The sequence below is a fragment of the Aplysia californica genome, unplaced genomic scaffold (genome assembly GCF_000002075.1).
Source record: "Aplysia californica isolate F4 #8 unplaced genomic scaffold, AplCal3.0 scaffold00059, whole genome shotgun sequence".
Classification (NCBI taxonomy): Eukaryota; Metazoa; Mollusca; class Gastropoda; order Aplysiida; family Aplysiidae; genus Aplysia; species Aplysia californica.
Window position 1 is genome coordinate 181,843 of NW_004797329.1, and position 12,076 is coordinate 193,918.

Sequence of the window (12,076 nt, forward strand, 5' to 3'; positions counted from 1 at the left end):
TCATGGGGTCAGAACCATTTCCCCATACCAAAAAAATTAATAGGAGTATTAGGAGGGGGATTTAGTGAGTCCTGTACAGAGACACATTTTATGTTTTCGTGAGTTTCATGGCGCTAGCATCACAACTAGGTCATACAAGTGCCAAGGATTTGAGGTGTTACAAGAGTAACATACAAAAAAGAAGGCAAGATAACAACGATAGATGTTTGTCAGGAAAGAAGAAGTAAACCACACCTGTGCACCCACCAGTACCGAGTGAAATGTCATCAATGCAACTGATCAATGATGGATTTGGTTATACTATAAGATCCAACCTTGGGCTTTGAAAAACCCACTGTCTACCTCTTTATCCTTAAAAACCCTCATCCCCTCCCCCAAAGCAAAAGAATGTATCACCTCAATAAGACATCGCTCGAAAGTAGTAGAAAAGTGGAGACCATATGAATTTTAAAGTACAAAAAAACTCTGTTCCAAAGAAAAAAAAAGTTGTTACGGCAAAATTTGATGTTGGACAGTGGGATCATGAGCATAGACCAACCATCGTAGTGTAATGTAACAGTAACAGATTTCTTTGGCCAAACGAAAAGGGAAAAGATGATAACAATATTACAGCTTGCGAGAACTTCTGAGGAACATTTCCACCACAAACAAAAAGTTCAACACTCTACTCTGAAGAAAACAATGTGGATTAGTATCCAAAATACATTTTGTATCAATCTGTACAATACCTGTACTATACCTTTACGACCTGCTTAAACTTAACATACTCAGCAAATGATTATATGGCCAGAAATGTTTCAGTCGCCTAAGCCTCACCATTTTGTTCAGACACTTCAAAAACGTATGCATTCATTTCCACTTGAAGAAAATTTTACATGCACTGTGCAGCTAAATGACAGTTATAAAAGCAAGTCAGTTGTGTATACAAATATATATAGAAAACAGTGAAAGGCTAGGTACAGAGCATGGAACCTTCTTTCTCAGAACATGCACTACAGTAAATGCAATCAATTATCATTGTCAATAGATTTGCATTTTATAAAATGAATATGTGAGGAAGCGTGGTGGAATCAGGCTCTCGTCAAAATAACCAAAGTGAAAAAATTTGCATTTCCCCGCAGGTTTATGAATTTTTATCAATATTTTTGTTTTTTAGCTCACCACTTTTCATGCCCATTCATTAAAGAACTCATTTCTGTGTGGATTTTTCTGAAAAACGTTGATTAAAGGCACAAAAAATGTTAATTTTCAGTTACCACGGACTCTTCAGCTAAGGAACTAACTGATCTTTGGCGGCCATTTTCTGACTAATTTTACCTCTGAAAAGAGGTGACACCCCCACCTCCTTCATTCGTAAAAATCTTGACTTTTATTCAAGATAAATGGATATTTTTTTCATCCAAATAAAGACAAGTGAACAAGCTTTAAGATGAAAGCAATACCTCTACATGCCCAAAAATTGGCGAGAGCCTGATTCCACCTCGCTGCCTCACAATACTCACATATGTAACAAAACAACAGCCACTGTCCACGCTTTAATTCTAATACTTTTGTCTCTCAAACTTTCAGAGTTCAAAATATACAAACAGAAAATTTTTGGTCACTGCAAGTAACTTCAGGACAAAAAAGTTGTGCTCCACCGTAAGTTATATTTTATTATTTATAATCATATATTAATATGAGACTAAAACAATTTCAAGTGGTAAAAATAACTGTGAATTACTGCTACTGCAGATCTCCAAACATAATTTAAAACAAAAACATATAGGATCAAAACTGACATGGCAGTAAAAAAAAACTTGCAATAAACTATCACAGAAATCTATAAAAGTGTAGAAAATGTCACTACATGTTTATGTATTTCCTGGAGGCATACTTAAATTTAACGTAATAGAGTTACTAGTAAACTGCTAAAATTTTTTGTTTTTTCTCAAAATGATTACCACATGAGTGACAGCACTGCAAATACTAGAGCCATGTTCAAATAATTCTATCTGAGTCTAGGGCAAACAGACTATAGCTTGGTCACTTTCGTCTAACCCCGGTTAAAATAAGAAATGAAATCGCTCTGTTTAATCTTCTCAGATTTTTGCATCAGGTCTAAAAGTTGGATGACCAACAGAATCTGAAAGATCATTCATAAAAGTAATTGCAAATTAAGGTTCCGACACATTTTCTCTGATGTAAGCCTAAAGTGGATCAAAAAAATAATAGGGGATATACAGCATACATCTAAAACATTTAAAAGTTGACATATTTTCCTCAACACGACACTCTAACGTACGCCTAAGAAACACAATTCAAGAGAATGAGAGTCATTTTCGAGACTCATGTGGAGCATGAAGAGACGTCAAGACAGCCGGGTAATGAAATCTACAAGCTTACACTGAAATGAGGGGGCAGAAGTGTGTCGCTGTCTTGAAAGGAGCAATCTGTGGGCTAGGTTACTGTATGTCATTTAATTTTAGTGATCCTGTGTATGCATCCAAAGAGCGATTTTTAATATTGGGCCCAAAGAGATTTTAAGCTTTTTTATTGCTGGGTCAAGAATTGTTAAAAAAATATTTTTATTTGGTCGCTGGCCTACAGAAGTGCCAGGCAAAGTTTCGTGAGCATGGGTAAATTTCTCAATGAGCCAGAATTTTTTAATGCGGTCAGACGAAAGTGAACAAGCTATAAGAACACAATCAAAGCGATTCATACTAAAACTACTAACATAATTTACCACCAATCATGCAAATGATTTGAATTTACAAGTAAGGAAAGTGCTCTATCAAAGTGTGGTTCTTAGAAACAGCCAACATTTTTAACTAAGGCCCCTCCCAAAAAGCCCCAACATATATATGACCTTGAACTTGAACACAGAGAACTACTCTCGATAGCAAGTTGCCAAATGGGGGAAAATATTCCACAGATTTCATCTTGACAAAAAGTCTTGCAAGGGATTATCCTGGATAAAACTAAATATTTGCCTAAGTCCTCAGCCAACTAAATTAAAACAACACAAGCTTAAAAACAAAATCCCTGTTATATTCCCTCTCAACATGATTCAAATGGCAGAAAAGATCTCTCCCCCGCAGGTTCCAACATAAATAGAATTACCATTGTTCAAGGCTGCTAGAGCTGATGGCTCTCTCATGACAACACTCGAGTCTATACTGATCAGACCATTACTGGCATGATCGGGTGAAATCTTGTGTAAGCCATGCTTCCAGTCACACACAACCACTGTGTCGTTTTGAAGGACCAGTACGTCCCAAAACTCTGAGTCCGCCAGCTCTGAAGTATACGTGAAGAGATGATTGCAGTCCTTATCAAATATTTTTACAGAGTTGCAGTTGTCAGAAACAGCGAAAGTTCCACTTTTGCCTACAGAGACGAACATGGGTCCATTGAAGAGAAATTGGCCGCCAGGAGTCTTCTTCACAAGGCGAATGATTTTACCCCAGACATTCATGATGTACACACATTTGTCGATCTGATCACAGACAAAAACTAAATTCTTGTGGACAGCGATGCCACGAGGCAAAGTGAGCCCCGAAGCGATGACAGAATGGAAAGCGCCATCATGATTGTAGGAGATCACAGCCCCTTCTCCTTCGTGTTCTCCTGCCTCAGATATGAACACTCGACAATCCTCCACAGAGTAAGCTATTCCCCACGGTCTGGTCACATTCCTCTCAGACAGAGCAGACAAAAATGGCTGCGGTGCTTTACTGTTGTGCTTTAACACTAAGACTGACCTATTGTTAGCTACAACGAATTTGTGAGCGAGTTTGTTTATAGCCAGGGCACTAATATACTCTCGTTCAACTAGACATGCCTCTTTGTTCACTCCCAGTGGACGGTCGTTCAAAAAACGAGTGACTGCAGAGTTGGTAACTCTACGCAAACACCCTATCTCCAACCCTTTCAGCTCACCAAGACTGTTCCCAAAGGGTGTGAACACTAAGCTGACAGTCTTTTCTGTTGAAACATGAGGCTCAGACACTGATTTATTTGTCAAAAACTCCTCTACTGACTTGATGGCATGCTGATTGCTCTGTCCATCACTAGAAATCTTAACCATGTTCAGAAGCTCCTGGAGGTTATCAAGACTTTTCTTCTTTTCCTCAGCTTCATGCAACCTGAGTGACAATACACTCTCTTGACCCCTCGAGAAAGTCTCCACTTTTTGTAGAAGATCTTTCATCTTTTCTTTGATTGTCTCCTGTGCTTCTTTGGCTGAGGACTTTATTTTAGACTTGACAGCTTCAATATTTTCAGGAAGCTGTCGCATTTGACAAAGGTAGAAATCCTGCTTCTCTACATTCTCCACCTGCATCCCACTGATTCTCATCTCCCCCTGAAGAACCATCTCCTTACACTGCCTGTCCACCTCTTCATTGCTGACAAGCGGGTGTGGGGCAGTGGAGGGCACCCTGCGATGAGCCTTGGAGCAGATGTTGCACAGCCACATGGAGCACATGTGACAATAGCTGGAGAGACGGCCGGGCTCGTTACACGCTCCGCACTCCCTCACGTCGGTGCTGGTCATGGACAACACTGAAGTGGGCTCTGCTTCTCTCCACTCTTCTTCTGTGGCCTTCTTCGAGCTTTGCACAAACTGAAGTAGATTAACGACCATGAAATTGTTTTTTAAATTGCCCACATCATTTCCAGGAATTTCAGCCACTTCTTTACACAACGGACACGGCAAAGAATTGTAGAAAGCTCTTGCAACTACATAACCTCGCAGACAAGCTAGGCAGAAGGTGTGCTGACATGGCAACACTTTAGGACTAATAAACTGCTCAAAACAAAGGGGACACTGCAGGAATTCATCTGCAAGTTTTTCACTTTTCAAATCAGCACTGCCAAACTGAGCCATGTTTCTGCTTTCCCTTGTTCTTAGACAAAACTGAGGAGACAAAAATCAAGAATGAGAATGGTGGAATAGACAAAAACAATTTTTTAAAGTCTTGGTTGCTTCATTTTCAGAAAAAAATGTCATCCTCTGGAAAACAATTTTCTTTTAAACAGTAAAAGATAGGACTAAGATTGCACCCAGACTCAAATAATATTATTAAAAATAAGGGGAAAAAATCATTTGGCCAACATGTTACACTTCAGACTACACAATTACATGTTGAATAGAGATAACGAGTCCACCAAGTGCCAAGATACTGTGTCTTGATGGTGCCAGTTAAAAGCATGGTGGTATAGCATTTATTTATTTTTTAAAAATTATTATTATATTACGTACCAGAAACTAAATTTTCAAAGTAGCTGTATGCCAAATTTATCTGTTCCATTTGAAAGGCCTATATCCAGTGAGCATTTCGGTACCTCACAGTCAATTTTTAAGAAAATGGCAGTTGTTTAAAACTTGATCAAATTTGCTAAAGTCAGTCACTGGCTGCAATCCCATGTTTGACAGATAATAAAAGAGTACCAAGTGCACTAAACATCTCCACATTAACAGAGTACAGTCACTATAACAAATATATGGAGCCTAATTTTTTCAACACTGTGAGATCATTACAAATCAGTATTTCATCCCCTCAAACACGATGATCTGTCGTTATTTCGACAAAAACACAGAGTGTTGACCCGGCCGGCACCGCACCAGCCCCCGCTGCAAGCGAGTTGGCTCTTTACTGTTCTGTACCCCGTGTGGGGGGTCACTTGCTTTCCGAGTCTCGCGGAAGGACTGATGAAAAATAATTCCAAGCTTATTACTTTATTCTAATAGGAAATAAACTGATCTTTTTATTGATACCTTTTTTGAGCCGGTATTTTACATATTTCATGTAAAAAATTATCTTTGAAAATTTTGACGGTATTTTTAAAGGCTTTCTATTTAAACGCCATAGGCCAAAAATATACAACGGGAAAGCCCGTTCAAAGCTCTACAGTTCTCTGCCAATGAAAAGACGGTATTTAATCATCCCACATTCCGCGAAGCATTTGAATGTATGTGTGTCAATTTTTGAACTGGCCGACAACGCATTCCGACCGCGAGGGGCTTCGCTTTCCTCTGCGATTCTCCAGCTCCTAATAATCGGACATATAAACAACTTACACCGTTGTAACGAGGAAAAGCTGAACTTTTACAAGGTGTACGGCATTTGGTGTTTTATAGCGAAAGAGCAAAGAAACAGCGATCAGAATTACCCCGATTTCACCGATACCACGCGGTCGGAAGGCCGCGAGTGCATGCGAGGCCATGTTTACGCTACCTAATTATACATTGTACAGTTGAAATTGTGGCTAATTGCCTAGGTAAGTAGGTATTATTTATTTTCACTCCTGTCTCATGCTCCGGAATAGTACTTTTCTTGTTGATTTTTATCCGTTATAATAATGAATATAACTGAATTTGTATCCATCGCAAATTATTAGAATTAGAATCTGGTTTTTGAAACATTAGATGGTTTTTAGGCATACTTTTACTTTCATTCCCGTCTCATGTTCAGGTATTGTAAAGCCCTTTTCTTGTTCGTTTTTATTCATTTTACACGAACACAGGGTTGCCCACTTCAAAGTTTCCATTACAGGTAAATTCAGGGTCAGTATCAGGTATTTTGGCCCCAAAACGGGTAATGCAAAGACAAAAAAGGAAAACAAAAGACAAACAATACCCCGGTACATGTAGTTACCATAGAGCGGGGCTTGCTTTTGGTGATACCAGGTAATAATATTTGAAAAACAAGTGTGTGTGTGTGTATATGTTGTGTGTGTGTGTGGGGGTGTGTGTGTGTGTGTGTGTGTGTGTGTGTGTGTGTGGGGGGGGGGGTGCTCGGGTGTGCATAATTGAAGGTGAATAGTGTTGATAAAATGAGACTGCTTTTTAACTCTTGTCCTGCGTCTGTGCTGAGATGCGAATCTTATCAGCAACTGATTACGTCGGAGATTCCGGGCAGGCCGCCGGGGTCACTCAGGGTGTACTGTTGGTGTACAACGCGCGCGCAGAGAAACGTGTGTTTTTGCCATGAACACCCTGGGAGTGTGTCAATCGATGATGAAAATAACCTTATAACGCTCTATCTTTCATAGCTTTCTACTTATAAGGCTGCAGTTATTGGTACAATAGTGCGTACAACTCTAACTAGTTATTTATTAGTACAATTGTACTAATAACTAGACAGAGTTATTCGTACAATTATTCGAATTTTGGAGGTTGTTGGTAAAAATAAACCTAGACCTAGTCATCCGGTTCTCCCCTGGGTTGAGCATCAATATTAATAACTTTAACGAGGCCAAAAATTGGTAGGAAAAGTAGGATAGATCTAGATCTATACTTCTATTAAAATATAAGATCTAGATCTATTATTATGACTAGAATCTGTTATGCTTATTCTTTGAGTGGAAATTTTTAAAGTCAAAACAAACAATTATGGGGAAAAAATTGTTGGTAAGTCGGGGGAGGAGAGAGAAGAAGAAAAAAAACAACAACAAACTTTCGGGACCGGGATTCGAACTCATACTCATAATATAATACTTTTTTAAACACAGACACGCTGTCATATCGGCCATCAAAACTATCAACAGAATGAGGTAGATTAAGCTTAAATATTTTTACAGCACGGTTCCGAATTTTGGAGGTTGATGGTAAAAATAAGCCTAGGTCACCATTGGAAACACTGATCTAGAATCTAGATCTAGATTTCTATATCTAATACGGGGAGCCCACTATGGATGGGATCGGCCGATCGGGTCGATCGCCCTACTTGATCGCCTCAAAAACAAACGTGTGTTACGGGGTGCCCACTACAGACGGGATCAGCTGATCGCCTCAAAAACAAACGTGTTTGTTTTCAGTTTCAGGCGATCGAGTCGGGAGATCGGCCCGATCATAAGGTCAGAGCGCCAGAAGATTAGAGGTGTTACAAGAGAGTAACAAACATGAAGAAGGGGAGATAAGGACGATAGATGTTTGATAGGAAAGAAGAGGCAAACCACACCAGAGCACCCGCCAACCACCCACAATCCAGCCATAGTGGACATGTAGGCGTAGGCCTGTGGGCATGTAGGCCTATTATTGTACGGATAACTGTAGCAATTATTCGTACAATGGTGTAGCAATTGTGTGTACAATGTTGTACGGATAACTAGACAGAGTTGTTCGCACAATTGTATGCTACAATGTTGTACAGATAACTAGACACAGAGTTGTTTGCACAATTGTACGGATAACCACTCTGATTTATAAAGTAGGTATCAGAAACTAAATTTTCAAAGTAGCTGTATGCCAAATTTATCTGTTCCATTTGATAGGCCTATATATCCACTGAGCATGTTGGTACCATTCTTTAACATCTCAGTCAATTTTTAAGAAAATGGTAGTTGTTTAAAATTTGATCAAATTTGTTAAAGTCAGTCTCTGGCTGCAACCCCATGTTTGACAGATAATAAAAGAGTACCAAGTGCACTAAACATCTACACATTAAAAGAGTACAATCACTTCAACAAATATATATGGAGCTTAATTTTTTTCAAGACTGTGAGATCATTAGAAATCTGTATTTTATCGCCTCAAACACGACGATCTGATCTTACTTGGACAAAAACACCGAGCGTTGACCCTGCCGGTGCCGCAGCTGCCCCCGCGGCGAGCGAGTCGGCTCTATACTGTAGTGTGCACCACGTGCGGGGTCACATGCTTTCTGAGTCACGCGGAAGGATTGATGCAAAATAATTCCACGCTAATTTTACTTTATTCTAACAGGAAATAAACTAATCTTTTCAGAGATACCAGTTTTGAGTCGGTATTTTACATATTTTGAATAAAAAATTATCTTTTAAAATTTTGACGGTGTTTTTAAAGGCTTTCTATTTAAACGCCAAAGGCCAAATATATACCACGGGAAAGCCCGTTTAAAGCTCTACAGTTCTCCGCCAATGAAAAGACGGTATTTAATCATCCCTCGTTCCGCAAAGCATTTGAATGCACTCGTGTCAATTTTTGAACCGGCTGACCACGCCTTCCGACCGCGAGGGGCTTCGCTTTCCTCTGCGATTCTCCAGCTCCTAATAATCGGACATAACAACAGTATACACCATTGTAACGAGGAAAAGCTAAACTTTTACAAGGTGTGCGGCATTTGGTGTTTTATAGCAAAAGAGCAAAGAAACAGCCATCGGAATTACCCCAATTTCACCGATACCACGCGGTCGGAAGGCCGCGAGTGCCCGCGAGGCCGTGTTTATGCTACCTTAAAGTGTTACAAACACATGAATAACCCCCTCTCACAAGCTGATAAAAGACATTACGAGTAGTTACTCCCATTCGAATAACCTTTCTAGACGCTCTTGTTGCTATAATGACCTGGGGTTCGAAAGGGGATAATATAGGTCTATTTCCGAATGTTTTGCACTCAGATTGCTCTTTGTACCTGCACAATGGTATTCAAAACTATCAAACAAGCTTAATTTTTTTATCAGGTAGTATCATTTCATACAAAATCAAGCTCATTTGAAAATGGAAGTCTTGTTTCCTGACTATCCTTTCGAGCTCCTCATGTCTAAGTGGGTCAATTTCTTCTATAATTTCATTGGACAAATATCTACGGCTACCAACTTGGCGTGTTTTGAATGAGACGTATGCCCCGATTACGAACCAACGCAGGCGGTTCTAGAAGAAGGCCACAAATGCATCCAAACTCAAGCAGACTGACGCACACACACTTGACCTGCGTGAATGGGTATCCGACGCTGGACCCGAATTAAACATGAGATGATGCTCGGCGCGCGTGCGCTGAGCCAGGGGCTAGATCTAGACTGACCCGGGACCAGAACGCAGGCGAGGTGCCAAAATAGTCTTATCGGGCAACATAAACCCGGCCCCCGCAGGACGAGGGTTAAAGCATTTACGGACTGTCTTTCAAGATACCATTAAATATCAAATCAAAAGTGGATTTGAATGCAGGGAGACTGCCAAACTGCCTTCAAAGGCCACCTCTATTCTCACTCCGGGTGAGAACAGCGCAGGCGAGTCTTTTGGCTATTCTCACCCGGTGAGCGTTCACCGCAGGCCAACCAGTGAAGCGTCCACCCTGAACCACAGAATTCTACACTGTGATAACAGAATTGCAGAATTCTGTGCCGTGAACAAACATTCTAGATCTATTACTACTGTTAGTGTTAGCCTAAAAGCATGCAATTTGGTCTGTGGGCAGTGGAGAGAGAGAGAAAGAGAGAGAGAGAGAGGAGTAGTGCGAGAACTTCTGGGCAAAACAAAATGGCGACCCGCTTAGTTCGGCTCGATACGGAAAGTTATAGTCGTAGCATCTTTGTAGACGACCAAATCAATTTAGTTTTGTTTTTTAACATCATTTTTTAACTTTGTTTTGGTCAATTTGATCGTCCGCACCGATAGACAGTAAGTATTCAGAAAGAGACAGAGAGAGAGAGAGAGGGGAGGAGTAGATCTTGCGAGAACTTCCGGGCAAAACAAAATGGCGACCAGCATAGTTCGGCTCCATTCGAAAAGTGAAATAGCCATAGCATCTTTGAAGACGATCAAATTAGCTTACTTTTTTTGTGCTTATAACGTAATTTTTTCTTGGCTTTTATCAATTTGATCATCCACACCGATGGCGATAGACAGTATTCCGAAATGAGGAAAAACAGGTCTTGTTTCGCACCGGGTGAGAATAGCCACTTCCGCCGACTTCAAAACCTAACTTTAACTAACTACTAACTTCTAAGACGGCTGCTAGACTGGCAAGCTAGCCTTATTTAATCATCTAGATCTAAATCTAAATCTAGGGTAGAGGGTGCATATTCCAACACTGTGTGTTATTCCGACACCCCTCGTGGGGTGCACTCCAAAAACAACGAACGGTGCGGAAATACTACAACTTATCCGCGCGGGTCTATTTTTAACCGGCAGCCGAACTATCCTTTTTTAACGATGTGCGTCATTTCTAAATATAGGTGTAATACTTTTTCCATAAACCCACAGGAAGTGACATCGTTCTTTCGCGCATCGAATTTTGAACGTTTTCAAGCTCCGTTTTTCTAAAGCAGCAATACCACAAGGTGAGTAAACAAGTCATATTTCTTGTCTAAAAGGCTTTATGTGATAAACGAATGTACTAAATGAATATTAGATGATTGAAATTGCTGTATTCAACAAAATTTAATAGATTTTATTGTTTTAAACTGGTTAAATATGTGCTCAAAAGGTGTCGAATTTCCCCACATCAAAAAGTGCCACTCTCCGAATTACGACACCCCTTCTGTCAATAATTCGACACCCCATGTTGCTATTTCGACACCCCTTGTGGTAATGTCGACACCCCCTGTGGGTTATTTCGACACTAGGCCCTATGTCAGTAGATTCATGTTCAATAGGCTAGGCTAGGCTAGGCCTAGGCTAGGCTAGGCCTAGGCTAGGCTAGGCCTAGGCTAGGGCCTAGGCTACAATGTTATGTAGGCTAGGCTAGGCCTAGGCCTAGCCTAAATGACTAGGCCTAGGCCTATGTATCCATTTATGTATTTTGTGAATTGCAGTGTGTATATTATGTTATGCTCATTTCGTGACGATGTGTAAGCGTGTGCGTGTGATAAGCTAGTGTGTGTGTGTGTGTGTGTGTGTGTGTGTGTGTGTGTGTGTGTGTGTGTGTGTGTGTGTGTGTGTGTGTGTGTGTGTGTGTGTGTGAGTATTTATATGTGTGTATTTAGAAAAAAACTGGATTTACCTTCTCTCTGTTGTTTAAAATGTCTATTTTGAAACACAACCGTTCTGAAATCATGTTATCCAATGGAGGGAGCTCTGGGTTGGTAGACTCCTATTTTTCCTTCATTGATTACCATTACATGATCTCTTTTTTTTTCATCGGCACCCAAGGGATTACATAAACATAACAATTGCGTCATAATGTTTTTCCTGGTAGCATTAAGCTGGTATTATTAACAAATTTTAACTGGCAGCAGATAAACACATGAAATGATTACGCTGTTATTAACACAAAAGAACACATCCACTACCATTAACATGTAGAAAATGCCTTCCTGAATAATAAGTGAGCGTGATACATGAAGTGTGTGTGTGTGTGTGTGTGTGTGTGTGTGTGTGTGTGTGTGTGTC

General features: G+C 40.2%; 1 protein-coding gene across 2 annotated transcripts in view; it reads right to left on the reverse strand.

The window, feature by feature from the left end:
* Window positions 1-2,822: 2,822 nt before the first annotated feature.
* The window catches only part of LOC101854238 (tripartite motif-containing protein 2), a 17,282-nt gene continuing 8,028 nt past the window's right edge, over window positions 2,823-12,076 (reverse strand). For both annotated transcript variants that reach the window (XM_005093151.3, XM_035968423.1), the window contains exon 2: window positions 2,823-4,900. In XM_005093151.3, the coding sequence (XP_005093208.1) occupies window positions 3,050-4,870 (1,821 nt within the window). In that variant the 5' untranslated portion in view covers window positions 4,871-4,900 and the 3' untranslated portion in view covers window positions 2,823-3,049. The remainder of the gene's footprint in view (window positions 4,901-12,076) is intronic.